Below are 19,585 nucleotides of genomic sequence, written 5' to 3'. Positions count from 1 at the left end.
GTCAGTTTGCCAGAACCTTGCATGGCTTTTTGCCGGTATATTGTGAACTGTAAATTTCGAAGCCTGATTGCTCAAAATGACACATGAGCAATTGTGGAGGACTTCGGTTAAATGTAGTCTTTAATGTGCCCTGATGTTGCATGGGCATCTACATTTCCATCAAAATGCGGCCACTAGCAGCGAGATTCAGTCCAATGGCCTTGCGAGCAGCAACTAAAAGCCAGAGCATCTGATTCGTTGATGGGTCCCTTCTACGCCTTGTGTGTCACTTTTTACATGACGTGGTTTACATATGAGCTAATATTTAAACAGCTAGTCACCATCAATGCCAGCAATTGTGTCAGTCTTAAAAGATGATTGTGGGCAACTGTGGGTTGCAAGCATGGTGTGGCTCAGTTTTACCATTCTGAGCAGCACATTTAAGCATGCTCTTTAATGATTGGTGCAATGTACTGATGCGATAGTGTTAAGGGTCTCATACAGCAGAAAATATGGCATAATTGCTGGTGCTGCTGTGTCGAGAAACTCTGAAATGGTTGAGTGTCGAGACGTCATACCGGAAATGAAAATGATTAAAACATCAGAAAATTGTGACATTAAAGTTGTAACATGTCTGAAATATCGATGACTATGACATGCAAAAATGTAAAGTAAATTAATTGAGCTGAGAAGAAGGTATTTATGGGAATCAAACCTGTGGCCCTTGGGTTGTGAGTTAGACATGCTACCCCTAGACCATCGACATACGTTCATTCAATTTCATTGTGTTTTTCGCGATAAAAAAATAAAATATAATAAAAGTAATGAAAAGGGTGTGCATGTCTGCAAAATATGCAAAGTGGACCTTTTAATGCTATCGTGTAATACCTCTATTTTATTTTAATCCTAAGTGCCCCCTAAATTTTTTCAGGAGGAGTGCGGATATTGTATAGCTATGAAAAGGATATAATTTTAAATCTTTACAGGTGGCAGTTTGACTTGTAGAGTAATGCTTTATCCCAGACGCATCACTGATGTGTGGGAGGGTGTTGCAGGCCACACAAGGTGAAGTGCGGGAGGGGTGGAGACTCGGGAGTACTAAAGAATGAAGACCGAGGAAGTGGTGCAGGGTGGAGTGACACAATGAGAAACCCCTAGTGATGCCCTCAGCTGGTCCCCCACCCCTACCCTTCTGCCTCTTAGCATTTACGTAACACTGTTTGCATATAATCGACATACAAATGATCTGTGAGCGAACTTCTCTATTCCGTGCCCTTGCTTTCAACTTTGTGCAAGCATTTCATTACTGCTGCAGAGTTATTCATTCTTTATTTACATACAACAGGAGGTTGCAGTGTTGTTATAGACAATAGGATCCTCTTTTGTACACCACTGATATTTTTTCTCAAGACGAACCAGCAATCAAATAGGTTGCAGGTAAAGTCGAGCGTTCTCAAATAAGAAACAGGAGTGCGACAAGCACAGTGACGCAACCGTGATTCTTCTGATTCCAAAACTGCATGAATCAGACAAATTTATCATTAATTTATTTGTCACATGGGATAGTAATAACCCTGTAGTATGTGCTGTCGAAATTCAATATACTATGTGTGACTAAAGGGCGTCACTTGAATAAACTAATGCAATTTAGCAGTAACGAATGTCGTCAGTCGTGCACCACAGTGGAGGTGGCAGGTGCGGCCATCGAGCTGGTCACGTGATAATGTCCTTCAAGTTGGCATCATGAAGTTCCGCTTCGTCCAGATCGCTCCCAGACAGGTTGCACTTCTGGAAGTTCAGTCACACTCGATGTAAGGCTTCAGCAATACGGTGAAGGAAGCCCTCCCTCCTAGGTGATAATCACGAAGTTCATGGCAATGTCTGCTACAACCATCTTATTGCAAGCAGGGTGTCAAACATTTAACTTTCTTTCGGCGCATGCAGCTTTAGTTGGTTATGTGCCGATGAAAATAATAATTATTTTTCCTTCATCCTGCATTATAAACATTCTTGCTGAGGTCTGTACAACCAAGTGGAGCCTGTCACATCTGACGACAAAAACAACAGATAGACTATTATATGAATTTTCAGCTTTTATTATATATGAATCGGGGGAAAGAAATCAATATTAAAAATGTGGAGTGGAAAAAAAAAAAATACACGAAAAGTGTTTTTGCTGAGCCATTTGAACCAGTTCGGGCCGGGTTGAACTGGTTTTAACCGGAACGGACTGTGCGTCTCCAGAGCCGAAACCGAGCATGAGAGGCGTGGACCCGAACTGAACCCAAAAAAATTCCTGACTACAAGTCTGAGTTTTTTTTTTGAAGAACCATACGAAGTCTTTTTTGTTTTTGTTTACCTCTGTCTGCATTATTTACCATAAGCTTACATTGCCACAAAACACTAAATTATATATCTTTTTTAGTGTTGTGAGATGGTGTGATTTTACACGGTAACTTTATTTACAATAACACTAAGGGCCATTGTGCGACGGTATCAAATGGGAGGGGGGCACACAAACATACATACATGAAAAATATAGCACTAACACTTCCAATTGACAATTTCGCAATACACACTTGATATCCAAAACAGTAAAACATACAGAACATAACAAGTACTAATACCAAATTGTCTAGTTCACAGCATTTTGTTGCAACAGATACTGAAAAGATTGTTAGTTTACTTCAGATGATGGCAGTTCATTCCAGTCTATTATGTGCGCAGAATGAATGATTATTCATAAAGATATGAGCGACAAATTGATGCGCTTTACTTTGTTATCACGATCACTGTGCGGGAAGAGTGCAGGGAGCGGCAAGAAAAAGTCATCATGGAGATGTGGAATGTTAGATGAGCAATGTGGCGTCGACTTGATAGCGGTTTCAACTCCGCACATTGTTTTAATGCTGTGACACTGATGAAGCATGAATAATAGGAAAAGATGAAGCCAACAGCATGGTTTTGCAAGTATTTAGAGTTATGTACTTATATGGTATGCTCGTTCAGGAGTCCATATGGTAGAAGCGAACGGCATTCAATTTTAGGGCGGATCAGCGTGGCATAAGCAAATTATTTTCAGTGCGAGGGTGTATGCTTCAGGTTACGCCTAATACAGAGTGCACAGTTAGTTGATGCTAAGATGATGGCAATATGATAATGCCAAGTCAAGTCAGACTGAAGGCGAATGCCAAAGTACTTGTATGTTGTCATCAGTTCTACGCTAGTGTTATTATGGAAGTAGGCTGTAGGAGTTCAGGTGAAGCAGTTGGTAAATGACATTATCTTTGTTTTAGGTCCATTTAGAGACATTATGCAGGAGGAGCATCAAGCAGCGAACACATCAAGATTAGTTTGTAGAGAATATATCAATAAGTGTCATTAATGTTACAATATATAACAGACATCCGAAAATAGGCCTCATCTCAGACAAGACTCACCTTGGCAGATTACTATTAATAAGAAAAACGTAGGGGACCAACTATGCTGCCCTAAAGGACTTCTAATGTTATGGCAACACAAGAGCTACAGTTATTGATACACGTGGCTTGTTCTCTACTGGAGATGGACTGTTTTATCCAGGCAAGCACATTTAGATAAATATTTAGATGTTTGAATTTGTTCAGAAGCTTGCAGTGAGAAAGAAAAGAAACAAAAAGTTCAGGAAAAACCAAGAAATATGGTGTCTATAATCCTGAGCCTACTGCAGAAAATGTGTCTAGTGAATCCAGCAAGTGGGGTGTTGTGTGAATACCCCCTGCGGAAACCGTGCTGGTATTTGAAAACAATATCATGCTCCTCAATGTAATTAATGACTTGAGCATGCATAACATGCTCAAGGACTTTGCACACATTGCCAGCCAATGAGATAAGATGATAGTTAAATAGAATATTGCGATTGTAGATTTGGTAATTGGTATTACTTTCATTACTAAATGACTATCATTACAAACAATGTGGGATGATAATGACTGAAGGAAGTGTGCTGAAAATACTCTATACACCTGCCCCAATGTGCTCAATAGTGAAACTACCTATTTTGGAGGCTTTCACAAGCAAGGTTTCTTTCAGTGCGAAGATTTTGAGAGACAGGCACACAATATCTTAGCAGCTACAGCTAAAATTTAGATCAGCACATCAGAGAAAGAAATCCCATTATTTGTAATTACTGTAAGAGGCCAAATTTTAATGAGGGTGGAAGTTTTCATGGTTTTTATGAGTGGCATATAGTACAGTCAACATTTTGTAGAGTGAATATTGCATTTTGCGAATGGCATATACAGTCTTTGTAGTGTGAGTATTGCACACTATCAAGGAAAGGAGTTTAGATGGTTGCAAGTGGCTATAGATCGCTCGTTGCAAGTATAAAAGAAAACTTTCAATGATACAGACAAAGCTTTCGCTGCTGTGTTTGCTTAGTTAAATTGAGAAAAAAAGTAGTTTCGTGGCTCTATTAGTGGCTATTATCAACATATTCGTGCAATGCCTGTCAGGATGGTTACTGAGGCCATCTTATTAAACAGCACACTTGCAAAATCTTGTGCCCATTAATTATGACAAAATCTCAGCACAGCTCAAAACTACGCAAAAAGGAAAAAAAAAAATACAGCCAATAAAAAGAGAAATTTTCACTTGGATAATAATAATAGTAATATAATTGGTTCACAGGAAAGAAAAGGCGCAGTATCTGTCACACTTAATTGTTTCTGTGGACACCTGAACTATGCCAAAAATAAACAACATAAAAGAAGCTATGCTGATGAGATGTGTGAGAGTTACTGGAGCTCACTCTAAATGCTGAGGGCTTCCAAGTTGAACCGGTGGTACACACCTCAAGATTGGCATGCGTGAAGATGGCAAGACGAAGTGCACAATTCTGCAGGGTGGCATTTTTCAGCACTGCCTCCTTGAGGTTCACCTTAACCATGTGGCTTCCGGTGAGGTCGGCACCCTTCAGATTTGCTCCTGTGTCAAGAGTGAAGCCAATAATAGCAGGTAAAGTCCCCAAAGAGCTCTGCATATGATACTGGTATTCTGCAGAAGCTGCTTCTAAATGCTCGAGCACCGAAGACAACTCTCCGAATCACTAAATTCTTGGCAAAAGCAGATTGCACGGCTCTTTGTGGCCACATTGGCATTTGTCTCGCAGCAGCAAAAGACACTTGAGAAAACTGAATAAAAAGATTGTCCTGCTATTGATAACAAATTCTCGGTGCCACAACTGAAAGGACTCTGAGACCGGCACCTGAAAGTGAGTGGCGTTGTGGTTTTGACCTTACCTTCAGAGACTGGCAACAAAAATACCCAATCTTGACACCGCTTGTAAAAGTAGCCGATGCCTGCATTTTACATTTATTTCATATAAGCGCATGAAAGCTCCATCTTGATTCAGTGCGAGTGTCATCCCTGTCATTCGAATGATGGAGAAATCTGTCGACACAGGCCAGCTTCGACTTGTCTTTGCAGTCCCTTTAAAGCCAGGACTGGATCATGTCAAAATGCAGGACTAGAGCAGTAGCGAGCGTCCTCCATTCTGACTATGGCATGGGTTAGCTAATAATTAACCGTTTTTGCCTAGTTAGTTTCAGTTTTTGGGTACAGCCGCATCACGAATAGGCAAGAAAAGGAGAAAAGGCAACACTGGTACCTGCTTCAAATTAGTTCCATTTAGGAAGAAAACAAATGCAGCTTGCAGTGCCTACCCTTATGTATACTCTCTAGGAAACATTGCTTTTTTAGGTGCATATATTTTCAATCTGTTGGTCTATCATGATTAGCATTTTGTCAAGGACAAAAAAAATGGCGATAGGCGTCCATTTCAAAATTATTGTTCTTTGGAGGAATATGTATGCAGTTTGCATGCATTTGAGCATGGAAAAACAACAAACAAAAAACGTTGTCTTGTCTCTGCCACTTATTTGTAAGTGCATATGACAAACTTGTCAGAAAGAAGCACTAGCAGAGACTTGCTGACTAAACTGTATTTGAACTTTCAAGCTGAGGCTAGTAAAACAAAACCAATAGCCAGACACAATTGTCAGCAAAGCACAAGCTGGCCTAGCAAGCCAATTCAATCAAGTGACCTCGAAATGTCAGAAATAAAAGTGACAGCATGGTAGACACAGTAAGACAGTTTTCTCATGTACAGTGGAATAGGAACTTTTACTAGTTCATTCGAATTGAGCCCTGCGGCAGTGAGCGGTGGTTAAGGCACTCGTCTTCTGTGCCCATGAATGCGAGATCGAGCCCTGGCCACAGTGGCCACTTTTAAGTGGAAGCAAAAAGCCAGGCGCCCATATGCAGTGCAATGTGAGTGCACGGTAAAGAACCCTAGATGGTCGAAATTTCCGGGGCCTTCCACTATGCCATCTCTCACAGCCTGAGTCCCTTTGGGACGTGAAACCCCGTAAACCGAAACCATCATTTGAACACACTCCATTCTAAATAATCTCATAGATTGAGTACATTAAAAACGCTCATCATAGCTCAAATTTGATTGGCTCGGTTAATGAGGTTTAACGTCCAAAAGATACTAGTCAGGCTGTGCGAGATGCAATAGTGGAAGGTTTTGAATAATTTCACCAGCCTGGATTCTTTAATGCTCACCGACATTGCACAATACACAGGCACTTTGCATTTTGCCTTCATCGAGATGCGACAGCTGTAGCTGGGATCGAACTCATCCAGAACTCGTACAGTGCCCTGAACACTGAGCCACCATAGAAGGCAGCTCAGATTCCACACTATTTGAAAAAAAAAAAAAAAATGGGTTTCATTGATTGGGAGGCAACCGGCTGTACCATCTGGTGAGAAATAATCCCGAAAGAAACAAGAATGAGGTGAATGCAATATTGGGTACCATAAAGATTGGCGCTCTCCCCATTGAGGTCTCCCATTGTGGTTGAGCGCAGGTAGGCATTCTCCAGGTTGGCGTGCATCATCTTCGCCCCCACTAGATGGGCATCCTGTGGCAACGCAGCCAACAGCACTTTTCATTGTTTATGCATGAACTTCAAACAAATCTGGCATTAAAGTGTTAAACGCTTATGCAGAGCAAAGAAATGCAATGTATCATAGGCTAGCTTTAGCAGATACAAAGCATTACAATCAACATGCTTAATCTGCTGGGCACTACATAATTAAGAGGAAAGAGCACAAGTTTCTTAAGTTACTATGTTCGAAAAGCTTTCTTTGGTGCAATAAACTTGCTGGTTCTTCTCTAGATGCTTAGTACTCATGAAAATAAAAGTTAAAACCTAAGAATGCATTTTTACATGAAAACCTTTTTACAAAAACAATTTTCAAAAACTACTGCACATATGCGTAGAAAAATGAAAGACTTTTATTCTACTCTTCAACATCTCAAGATTAATTTGCAAAAATCACAATAATTCTACTGTTGTTACAAGATGCAGAAGAGATGAGCCATAGCAATCACAAGAAAAATTAAAGAGCAGAAAAAATATTTCCCGGTCTGCCTCACTTCATTAGCTTTCGCTTTAGGTCAGAAAAATGCAACGCTGCAACAAGAGGAAGCTCCAATATCTCCTTTTTAAGGTTAAGTTGGCAAGGCCATGCTCCATCATCTCAGAGCTGTACAATCTGTGATAGGCTGGTCCACCAGAAGCACAATTCGCTCAGAATTTTCAACATCCAAAAATAAAGAAAATTCTCATTTTTTTTGATAATATGCTATAAAGTTTTTTCACGGCATGAATGAGGTCCAGAGAATCACACAAGAAATTTGAAGTAAGAAAAAATGTTTGCTCGAAATGGCTATTTTATTTGCTGCGTCCCCCCCCCCCCCCCCCCCATCTTAAGCCATACGCAGCAAAAACTGCAGCTTATGCATAGTTTGTACACAAAGGAATCAGAAAGAAGACTCAGTTACTGCACTCAAGAATGGATTCTGGGGACTTCACAGAGTCCCGCAGGCCCTCTTTGGAGAACTGCTGGGCCAGCAACATATATCAACCATTTTGACCCATAAGAAATGAGGCGTCATGCACTGTGCATGACAGTGTCCAAATTAGGTCCAGTTAGTGATCGTAGAGTATATCAGACAGTAAGAAGTAGAGGATGGGATGAATGAAGAGGGCAGCACAAGCGTTGCCTGTCATCTTATAATTTTTGACATCACACCGAATGTAAGTACATATTAGCACACAAAAGTCGTTACTCATCAGAAAATGCGATAACATGAAAGGCCCCGTACTGTGAGTGAAAAGTCACAAGCATGGCTCTGACTGATAGTATTTGGCAGGTGTCACAGCTGTGCAAATTAAAGGATTACTGATTAAGTGTGTAGTTGAGTATATGTATGAGCACAAGAACCCACAATATGAGCTGCAGACAGGGGCCATCAACACGATCGCATTATACACGCGAAGCAGCGTCCCCCAAATTTGATTCCCTCTGAATTACTCCCTTCTGCTAAAACAAAGCTGAGGTTAGGAAACTTAAAAAGAGTGATTGAGAAAGTGGCTTTTCTGGAACCATGCTCAAGAAGCCGACAGGCTCGGTTATTTTCCTAGCCTAAACCTTCATGCAGCAAGGAGAAAGAGAAGGACTGGTCCAGAGGAAAGAACAAGTGGCGACTTTTGTGTCTTAGTACCTGCATTCAATATGGCGCCAAAAAGTGCGCTGATGATCAACTTTTGCATCACGCCCCTTTCCTTAATCTCATCCTCTGCCTATTTCTGTCAAGTGTGCTGTCCAATTCTATTATAGCCACACTGATAATCGAAAAAAATTAGAAAAGGTTCAATTTACACCCAATTTTTATTATTCATATTTTCAATTATGCACCCATACATTTGATATTTGCAACTTTTTCCTTTCAAGCGACTGTTCGTTATGAACCAAGTAATAAACTGCAATATTCCCAATCGAACATTCATCATAACACGGGATTATCTGAGCGCTGAAAATTTTAATGAAATTTGCCCCAAATTGCTAGTATACCACTTTGGAACATGTTGCCCTTGGAAATTAAATCAACATGTGCTACATAAAACTATGTTGTGGAACAATCATGCTGATCAGATAACCACTAAATTAAATAGGAACAGATAACCACTAGAAATATTACGGGCATTTCAGCACAAATTACTAACTAGGACAAAGATGTTAATATATCATGCACTTTTATCATCAACTGCTGTTGTTTGGTGTGGGGAAGTACTACCGCTACTTATAAAAATGAATGTCAAAAATGGCAGAAAGCTGCAGTGAGAGTAATACTAATAAGCGCATCTTCTGAATTAGACATTAGCTCCCATTTCTCAACACACCACATTATAGAAGCTGTCAAAACATATTAATTTTGCATTCTTAAATCTTCTAAATTTCAGGCAACAAAACAGTAAGTTGCTTAAAGGCACTGTTAACATACATGAAAACCCTGCAAGTTAACCAATTTGATGCGAACACTTGCACGTTTCACACAAATGTTTGTTAATCGAATTCAACTAATGAGAGGTGCCTGAAACTGCTACTAGTTCATATTAAGGGGACTAAAATTTGTACTGAAAAGAAGATTTATTGACTTGATGTGGCGCTAACGTTGGCAGTACTTCAGATGAAGCAGAGTAGAACCACTAGCTGCAGGTTACAGCTTCAGCGCGAGAAAGAAGGGCGCTGGAGACCAGCGATGGCGATCAAAATGCCAGATCGAGATGCCACTGTGCTGAGTGGTCTTCGTCTTCCTTAAGGTACACACAGTCAGGCTCTGCAAAATCTGGTGCTCTCTCTATTTCAGCAGCAATCCAAATTGAATTCAAGTGATTCTGAACAGATTTATGGACTATGTTTTTAGGCACACTCACTGCTCTTTTTTGAATCGGTAGGTGATTTTAAGAAAATTGGCATGAGGTTCATTGTCCCAAAGCAGCACATGGTCTATTATTTTCAGTTATCTAGGGCCATATTATGCAATGATCACATTACAAGCCTGTCACAAGCCGATCAATTAGCCCCACTCCAAATGACTGATTCTGGCAGTTTGTGACGTGATCATTGCAAAATTCAGTCCCTGGTGTGTTGTAGCTCCGCAGATGAAATTCCACCCTGGATCACTGGACTCACTAGCTATATTCCAAGGCTGCTATAGCAGTGAAGAAGATGGATTTGAGGAGGGCACGTAATGCAAAGAAAGACAACCTCAAATGGCAGAGGGGAAGAATGGGAAATGTGTTGGTAGTATGAGGGCAGGAGAGGCACATGTGGGACAATGATGGCTTGGCCTAAGGCGCTTAATTTCCCAAAGCGATTCAGGATATGGAGTAAGATGGATTGCTTAGACAAAGTGGCTGTGTGCATCTCATTATATGGTCAGGGTGCAGTGGACACAGGATTAGTTGGTAACAGCAACAAAGGTTTTGCCCATGCCTATCATCCGTAAGACACACAACATGGTATACCTCCAGGTTGGCATGCATCAGGTCGGCGCTCTCGAGACAGCAGTGGCTGAGGTCAGCCCCTTTGAGCCGGCACTGGCGCAGCTTGGCCCATCGGAAGTCAATGTAGCGAAGGTCGAGGCCGGAAAGGTCAGCCCCTGACAGGTCCTCACCCAGTGCCAAGGACAACATACAGTAGAGCCCAGATATACAGAGGTCAGAAATTGCCCCCTTGAAAACTTTGGGCAGAAGTATAGGAGAGTTCTGCAATATATCGAACTCCAGTGCAGCCGGTCATACAACATACATCGAATGGCGCGTGCACCCCTACAAATAGTGCTTCCCCTGATGAAGCTTTCGACCCCTCTGGCCTTGAAGAGAGGTCATGCAGTGATGCCAATTTTACTAACCAAACTTTAGCCTAATGCAAGCTCTTGCCTTGTGCACTTTTTATTCCAGAGGCGCTGCAAAATCCAATTATACTGTATCTTAATTTTAATAAGTAGTTATTTTACTTATTCCATACTAGCAAACACATTGATTATTTACAAAGAACAGTCCATTGTGGCTTCGATGCAAAGCAGGCTAAGCCTACCAAACCTGTAGTGTGTTGCAGAGACGTCCAAGATGCCAGTGGGTAGGATGTTGCTATGTGCATCAGTAGCTCAGGTGCAATCAGTTTTTTCTCGTGGCTCACAGAAAACCTTATCTATTGCCATGTTTTATATATCGAATTATTGATATATAAAACTTTTCTGCAATCCCCTTGTTCATTATGACTGGGTCTACACTGTGAGAACTGCCATATCATCACTGCATACATGACTAAATAAAAGTGGTGTGGGAGAGGTTTTCCCTTGCACGAATAGATGTGCATATTTTTCTAATCATCATCATCATCATCACCACCAGCCTGATTATACCCACTGCAGGGCGAAGGCCTCTCCCATATTTCTCCACTTAACCCGGTTCTGTGCTAGCTGCATCCACTTGACCCCTGCGAACTTCTTAATCTCATCCGCCCACCTAACTTTCTGCCGCCCCCTGCTACGCTTTCCTTCCCTTGGAATCCAGTTTGTTACCCTCAGCGACCATCGGTTATCCTCTCTTCGCACTACATGTCCTGCCCATGTCACGCATTTTCACGCATTTTCACTCACGCATTTTTCTAATGCGTGAGTTCTAATCTGCCAGCGCATCAATAAAAACTGCTCGAAAGGCTAATCCCACCAGCCTCAGGAGGAGAGTCTGATAAACGGGGGATGCAAGTTTGAAGAGAAAGCACATCATGTAGTCATGTCCTGACAATGCTGGTGCTGTGCCCCTTCTGGTCTGTAATGTTCCTGTGATTTTGTGTTTTGTGTGCCATGCGGCTTTTTTCGGAGAATTGTAGTTTGTCAGCTGGTAACTTACATGCTTAGAGGGACCCTGTGACACAAATCAAGCATGCAATTTTTCTTTGCATGAACAGTATGGGACAGATGCCTGAACACCCAAGAAGATCATCGAAACTGCACTAGTATATAATACTTTAATCTCCTCAAGAAATGTTCACTTCGGGCTGATGGTGCTGAAGAATAGTGAAATGTGGCAGCCATAATGGGTGCTGCCTTTAAGATTTTGCTTAACAATTGGTTCGAACTGCTTTTATAACAAACCTGAGTGCGGAGCAATGGGAGGGAGTGCTCTCCAGCAATCGCCGAGTCGACCAAGAAGGTCTGATTCGGCGAGCACAACTAGCAGCAGCATCCAGTGAAGCCTTGGACTAAGGGCAACCGACCTTTGTCTTAGAAGATGGACGAAGCCATCTGAAAACTGCAGAAGACAAGCCAATCTAGAGCTAAATAAAGTTTTTCACTCACTCACTCACTATACTTTTGAAGTGGATCCAAAATATGCTGCCCGTGAATGCAAAATTTTGATGTCGAAAACGAAACTGAAAAGTAGTAAGAAGTAAATGATAACTTATAAGAATAATGCTAAGGGCAGCACATTCCATTTCACACTTCAGACAATCATGGAGCCCAGCATTGCTTCTACAGCTACTGATATTAAAAGGCAGCGAAAGAAAAAAATGGTCGCCATATCGCGACCAAAAGCATGGATATCAAACAGGGGACAGGGTGAGGGGAGAATCATTGGTGGCTATTGGTGGCTTTCCAGAATTACAAACGCCAAAGGCAATGCAATTCTGAAATCACACCATGACATAGTGTCGCCGTTCCACTTCACATGCATTTTTCCTGGTTAAGAAACAGTGCCTTGAGGGAGGCACAAGAGCAGCCAACATGGTAACGTTGCACTTGCCTGGAAACTCAGCTCTGACCGGTTGGGTGTCCTGCCAAGGATGCTGACCACGTCGTTCCGGTTGAGTGGAAAGGTGTCTCCCGCATCAGCCTCATATTGCTGCAGAGGAAGCAACAACGGAGCTGTCTTTCGTTGGTAGCAAAGAACTGCGCGAGCTTTCTCACTGATGCTGAAGCTGGTATTTTAAAAAAGTCAGCTAATCAATTCAAATGGCATGGTTTCAAAATTGAGCTTTACTGCCCTATGGCTTGGCAGTCTAGTACAGAGCCAAGACTCGTGCGTTAATAGTATGCAGAAAAGAAGTAAATTTAATCAAGCTTTTATTACACCGGCTTGATCAAAGAGAATGCATCTGAATACTTCAATGACACATGCCATATGCGGAATCTACCTTTGTCATCTTTAGTCTCCTACAATTTATTTTAGTCAGACGGTGTGTGCATTCTCTTCTGGAACTGCCATTCATGCTAAGCTGAAAAAGTCACGACAAAAGCAAAGATCAACTTTTTGAATGATTTCATCAAGGCATTGATCACGCATAACAAAACCACAAGGAAATATGTTAGGTTGGGCTTGAAAAAGAAAGAAAAACACCATTGCCCTGCCCGCAATGCTGGGACAGGGAGAAGGCATCTGGCTCGAGCGCTTGCTCTTGTCTGGCATTTACTGAGTGATCAGGTGTACAGCCGGTGCTTCAGCAAAGACAGCAAGTAATTTTTACAAATAGGCACTCTTATTGTATGAGAATGGCTTGTGCAGGTCATTGAAGTACAATGGTTTGCCCCCATCTTCTCTTTTTTCTTTCTTCATGGTATTCTTGGGTTTTCAGAACTAGTACGCTACATGGCTACCTAATAAATGCTATTCGAGAGTAATTCTTTTTCAGTCCTATGCCTTTCTCTGTGTGGCTGATGCCCCTAGAAAAAACAAAAGCATGCATACAGGTATACCTACAGCAACTTTTCTGCACTCGCATTGCACATCCAGTGTCTACGATGTGATATTTTCAAAAGTTATGCCCGATACCTGAGGATACAGATGAATAAACAACAGTTTGGCCAAATGGTTGGTTTGTGGGGTTTAACGTCCCAAAGCGACTCAGGCTATGAGAGACGCCGTAGTGGAAGACTCCGGAAATTTTGACCACCTGGGGCTCTTTAATGTGCACTGACATCGCACAGCACACGGGCACCTTGCTTTTCGCCTCCATCGAAAAGCGGCCGCAGTTTGGCCAAATGATGCTTTCATAAAGGCCTCTATCTTCATACTACCTTCCTTCAATACAATGCATGCACCAATCTAGCATCTTCCATACAGTCCACAAGCTTTGGCACGCACCAACAAATGGTGTGATATAAAGCGAGGCTTATTTATAATGGTAATTGAGGCAAGTTTTGATTTTTTGATTACAGCTGTGCACTGTCGAAAAAGCTGTATCAGAAAAAAAAAGAGGGTTTCTGACCATTTCCCTCAGAGTGTTTTAATAAAGCTCCCTGAAATGTCATTGGGATTCCATGCTCTATGAATAAAATACAAGCATGTGATATTGAAAACAATGGCTTGGATAGATCAACTAGAGCATGTAGTATGCTCAGTTTACATGATTAAGCTAACCGACCGCAGATAACTACTACTACAATGTATGCTACCCAAAGGCTGCTAAACAAGTCTTCTATAAAGATGCCATGGATGGAATAATTTTGTAGCACAAGTGAGGTGATGGAAAGTGAGGTGAGCAACTAATAATGCATGTGAATGTGCATAAAAAACGATGAACTTATACTTTGCTCTAACTTGTAGATTTAAACGGAGTGTTTGGAGCTTGACAGTGCAATGTGCCCTTGCTTCCTTACCATCTCTGATTTGTGTAAGGGTTTTATCTGCTACCAACAAGCTTAAATATGCACCCTTGAAAAGTCACCACGACATCAGAGAAAAATGTTCATAACTGCATGCAAAGCAGTATACAAACCTTACCCGACTAATCCGTTCCAGTTCTGGAACGAGAGACTCAATACCAAAGAATCTGGCTTCTTCTAAAACACCTGCACATAAAATACAGAGCACAATGAAAAAAATATCCATCAGAATAACAGAGCGGTTGGATGTGCACTCAGTATTAACAAAGTATAGTGAGCTGGCCAGCAGAACTTAGTTTTCGCGTGACACTAAGTCACTGTGTTCTAGCTTTTGTGCAGCCTGCCTTCTAAGAATTGCCAAGTAAAGATTCCCAAATATATGTGCTAAAAATGACAGCTTCCCTGCCGGGTCAATAATGGGTCAGCGGTAAACCAGTTAGCATTCATTTATACTACTGCAGGAAGTCAGCTTTGAGCGAAAGTGCGTTGCCGAAATTATGGAGCACCACGTCAACTCACTAGTAGGTTCCAGCTGTCAACGTTCATCAAATTTGATATAACTGCACTCATTTCACCTGCATAAAGCGGTATAATGCAAAACAATTCTGCATGGCATGACAGATGCCTTCATAAAATTTCTGCACTTTGGCACTAGATGATAAATAAAGGCTCTTTTCACATTTTCGAAGCTTCCAAAAATACTTGTATGGGTGAAGTTCCAGCCTTGAACCATGCACATAATGACATCTAGTGTGCAAACTTTATGCACAGGTTGCCAGATGTGAGTTTCATCATAAAAAAGGCTGGAGTTGGACTAGTCGAGGCAGCATTTCTTCACACCTTGCGCGAAGCAAGAACCTATGCACAGGACAGGCTCTGCTGAGACACCAAAATTCCCAAGAAAAAAGCAAGAGCCTCACCGGTGGCCTGCAAGAAGTTGGGTGCCACACAAAAACAATCCTCAAACTTAATCTTACTTCATTTTCCCATTGCAACCCCAAGTCCTAGTAAATATTTGCTTACCAGGTCTTCAAGAGAAGTTATAGCTATTCACAGTTCCACATGCTGTGTGTGTCCATGCCACCATGTAGTAAGGCATCTGTTACGTGGGGAACTTAAGGGATGCAGCGTCAACAGGCTTGGAGGGCCAAAAAGTAATTTTGATTCAGTCGGAATTTTACACGGTGCATGCCTTACTCCTTGTTTTTAAATGGCTTACAACCGCTAAGGGTTTCTGTTGAACTCACTACTTTCTTTCAATGCATGCCACCCTTTCAATGCTATGCGCTTAATTTCACTACGTAATACTGCATTTGCACCTGACGTTTTTTTTAATCCTGAAACAGCGCCGCAGCTTAAGTCTATCAGTAATTACTCACTTTTTACTTCAGGAATATTGGACAGAACAAATGCTGACTTCTGAAAAATTTATGACAGAGAACTGATAAGCCCAAGCTGCTGTTTTGGCGAGTACAGTTTTGCCTCATTATTACAGCCTACGTTAATATGAACAACTCATATTATGGACAGCCTTTCTGGTGACCAAAGTTTTTCAATATATCTACACGTCATTATTATGAAAACTTACTCTTCAGACAATGGACAAAGAGAGAATGTGCAGAGCCCATTCGAGCCAATGTATTTTTGTCGCATTAATGTGGACAGTGACGAGCACACAAATTCTAATGCCTGAACTAGATGATTCATAATCGGCATTTTGAGTGCAGGACTTCAGAAAAATGCAGTGAAAAATTACAAATGACTGAGCGCTGACCGTTTGGTTGGTTGGTTGGTTCATGGGAAGGGAAAGGCGCAGTATCTGTCACACTTGCTCTGTGGACACCTGAACCACGCCATAAGGGAAGGGATGAAGGTGGAGTGAAAGTGGAGGGGGAAGGTGGAGGCTAGAGAGAAAAGGGGGCCGTAGTGGAGGGCTACGGAGTAATTTCGACCACCTGGGGATCTTTAACGTGCGCTGACATCGCACAGCACACGGACGCCACTTTGTTTCGCCTCCATCGAAACGCAGCCGCCGAGGCCGGGATTCGATCCCGGGAACTCCGTTTTTTTTTTATTAGTTTCGTGCTTTACATTGGAAAGTTGCTCATGACTAACAGTGCAAAACTATCTCCGCAGTCTCTGCAATGTAGAACATTACAGCCAGAAACTGTCAGGTGATTTAGTGCTGATATATACTATAACAGCTCTTGAATGTCAGTTGCCGCAGTAGGAGTTAGGCCATTTATCCATGAGACACTATCAAGCCACAGCTAAATCTGTATAGGTGCGTCAAGCTGTACCACACCATTTCGAGTGCAATGGCAAGCATAGTTGCTTGTAGCTCCCAGAATTACCTTTTAGTTCAACTTTGCTGTCACTACGATGCACAAAAGCAGATCTTAATCACAGCTTGTTTTCTTCAGAATATTCTTTTTTGTTTTAAATTCATTATTACGGATGACTCGCTTTAAGAACAGCTTTAATCATAGCTTGTTTTTTTTTTCTGAATATTTTTCTTTTCAATTCATTATCATGGACGACTAGCTTTATGGACAGTTTTGCTGGGGACAAAGGTGTCCATATTAACACGGCGTGACTGTACTTGCACATACCGCGTGGTGAAGTACCCCTGTCCAGAACCAGTTGCCCATGGCGGAGGTAGTTGAGCAATGGCTCAAAGTGTGTCGGACATCTGTCGATCAGGAACGCACCATGGGCGTCTGTGGCACTCAAGCACTGTGTTTCACTAGAGTGGTCGAAGAGACTCGCCAGCATTGATTTGGGCTCCTTCGAAACCAATGTTTGTCTAAAAAGGTGAAAAAAAAGAAAGGTGCATGACAAATGCAGATGACCTGGTCCAGCATTGGTTTAGAGGAAGTACTTGAAGACTGGAACTTCATAATGGATTGCTGTATAATATAGCCTTATGGAGGGATTAGGTTTTTAAAGAAATTATTAAAAATCTTTTTTGATTTTAACTGAACAACTTTCTGACCTTATTAAAAACAATATCATGACTACTGTTAAAAACTTTCATAGGGACATCTCGAGAGTATTTCTTCCTACGACATATTTATTTGATCATAGTGTAAAACTGCAAAGTTAATAAGGTATGGCAGCAGGCTGGCTAAAAATTTGTTGCGTTTCTACTGGCACGCTACAGGTCGATGGCAACCATTCTGATATTTCTTCATGCAACACAAAAATTTTCAGGGCTGAATTTTTGTTATGCATTTGCCATAGATTTACCTAGACTGAGCAAACACTTCATAAAAAAATTTGAATCTAATACATTTGAAAAACAAAGAATGTCTTGACGTGCAGTATGGTTTAAGGAATGCATATAAACAAGTAGGTATTAATAGGTAAAACAGTTTGAAGAAATCTGCTTCATCCTGATGGACTCCAGCCAATGAAACATGAGGACAGCATAAAAAACAAGGCATACAAACATATGCGATTATTACAAAAAAAAAAAAAATGTTCTGTCCATTTTTCATGATCCTAAAGCTGCTTACCTTTTTAAATGAGTGATTGCATGTTGCTATTCCGAAAGGCCCCCTTTTATCAACTACCGTGTTACTTCCACACAATTTACTCAGACAAAACAGATCATCACTGAGCGCAACTGCCGAAACAACAGCTTTGTTTCTTGACAAGCATACTGTTGTGCTTAGAGGGGCATGCATTCCATGTGGTAGCTGTGAATTATTAATTACATTTGGCCCAATTTCAGCAAGTATATTTCCATGACACCAAGAGGAGAAGTACTAACAAGAACTAAATAGGTTGTAGAAGCATGTTGGTATGACTGACATTCACACTAATTAAGCTTGAACCCTTATTCCTAAATATTTTTTAATGCACTAATTGTATTAATGACCCCCCTTCTCCCCACCCACCCACCCACTTGCTTATACACACACACGCGCACACGCACACACACACACACGCACGCGCACACACACACACACACACACACACACACACACACACACACACACACACACACACACACACACACACACACACACACACACACACACACACACACACACACACACACACACACACACACACACACACACACACACACACACACACACACACACACACACACACACACACACACACACACACACACACACACAAAGACAAGAGACCTGACCTGACATGGGCTGACTGGCTGACTGAATGACTCGAAACGCGCGTGTATAAACATAGTTACCTAGTCGTAGCAAAATGCTTTCCTCCTACATTAAGCAGGACCCAATCCGTGCTGCCAGGAACCATCGGTATTGCAGGCGTCGGTGGATCTAGAGCGAGGAGAAAGAAATCGGCGTGTATACGACGAAGACAAGTTGACCAGAGCAGCATGTAAACACGTCGCAGTTTATCACAGCATATGCAAGTTTGAACGAATTCTGCTCACCGGCAAAGTCTTCGCCAGAAGAGGCAAACAGTACGTCGTCATCCCTGCAATATTGAAAACAATAACTTCGTTATATATACTATATACTTGCATTTTCTACGAAGCTTACCTGATAAGGGTAATATCGTCGATTTCTCCGCCTTTTGAGGTGAACAGTCTCTTCGCTTGTATCGCAAACTTAGAACTGATATCCCTAAGCAATTCGTCGAAGGCTTGAGGTACGTGGAACACCTTCGCGCACGAAAAAACAGGCGCAGAAAGCTAATAGGATCAGAATATATGGCTCCGTAGGCGTAGTAGGCATTTGACCGGAATGCTAATTAACAAAGTTATACGCGTTACTGACAGCGACTCAAAAGTCTAGAAAACGCAACCGACGCAGCCATTTACCTTGCCCTCATGGTGTGTTCCGTTTCGGTACACAGTCACTCGAACAACGTTGTCATTCGTGCTTTCAGTTCGTGGCCTCTTTGCGAACCACATAGTCGCAGCTGGAACTTCAGGGCAAGAATAAGCTACTAAAATAAAAAACGATGAACTTATACTTTGCTCTAACTTGTCTAAAACGATGAACTTATACTTTGCCAGCGAAGGCCCAACGCCGCGCTCGA

General features: G+C 41.7%; 1 protein-coding gene across 2 annotated transcripts; it reads right to left on the bottom strand.

The window, feature by feature from the left end:
• Nucleotides 1-1,240: 1,240 nt before the first annotated feature.
• LOC146189610 (BTB/POZ domain-containing protein KCTD9-like) lies at nucleotides 1,241-19,493 on the bottom strand. Of its 2 annotated transcripts, XM_084604370.1 has the most exons (11): nucleotides 19,365-19,493; nucleotides 19,084-19,205; nucleotides 18,975-19,018; nucleotides 18,771-18,858; nucleotides 17,155-17,348; nucleotides 14,661-14,728; nucleotides 12,685-12,782; nucleotides 10,401-10,551; nucleotides 6,839-6,944; nucleotides 4,811-4,944; nucleotides 1,241-1,767 (listed from the first exon to the last, which is right to left on the bottom strand). In XM_084604370.1, the coding sequence occupies exons 1-11, from the start codon at nucleotides 19,455-19,457 to the stop codon at nucleotides 1,693-1,695; spliced, it is 1,173 nt and encodes a 390-aa protein (XP_084460496.1). In that variant the 5' UTR covers nucleotides 19,458-19,493; the 3' UTR covers nucleotides 1,241-1,692. The 2 variants fall into 2 exon arrangements, with proteins under 2 accessions (XP_084460496.1, XP_084460495.1); XM_084604369.1 differs by lacking the exon at nucleotides 1,241-1,767 and having other exon boundaries at nucleotides 2,097-4,944.
• Nucleotides 19,494-19,585: the final 92 nt, after the last annotated feature.

The sequence above is a fragment of the Amblyomma maculatum genome, chromosome 5, assembly GCF_055883805.1.
Source record: "Amblyomma maculatum isolate TAMU_Amacu chromosome 5, ASM5588380v1, whole genome shotgun sequence".
Lineage (NCBI taxonomy): Eukaryota > Metazoa > Arthropoda > Arachnida > Ixodida > Ixodidae > Amblyomma > Amblyomma maculatum.
The sequence above is the reverse complement of the archived record's forward strand: the minus strand, read 5'-3'. Positions and strand labels throughout refer to the sequence as shown.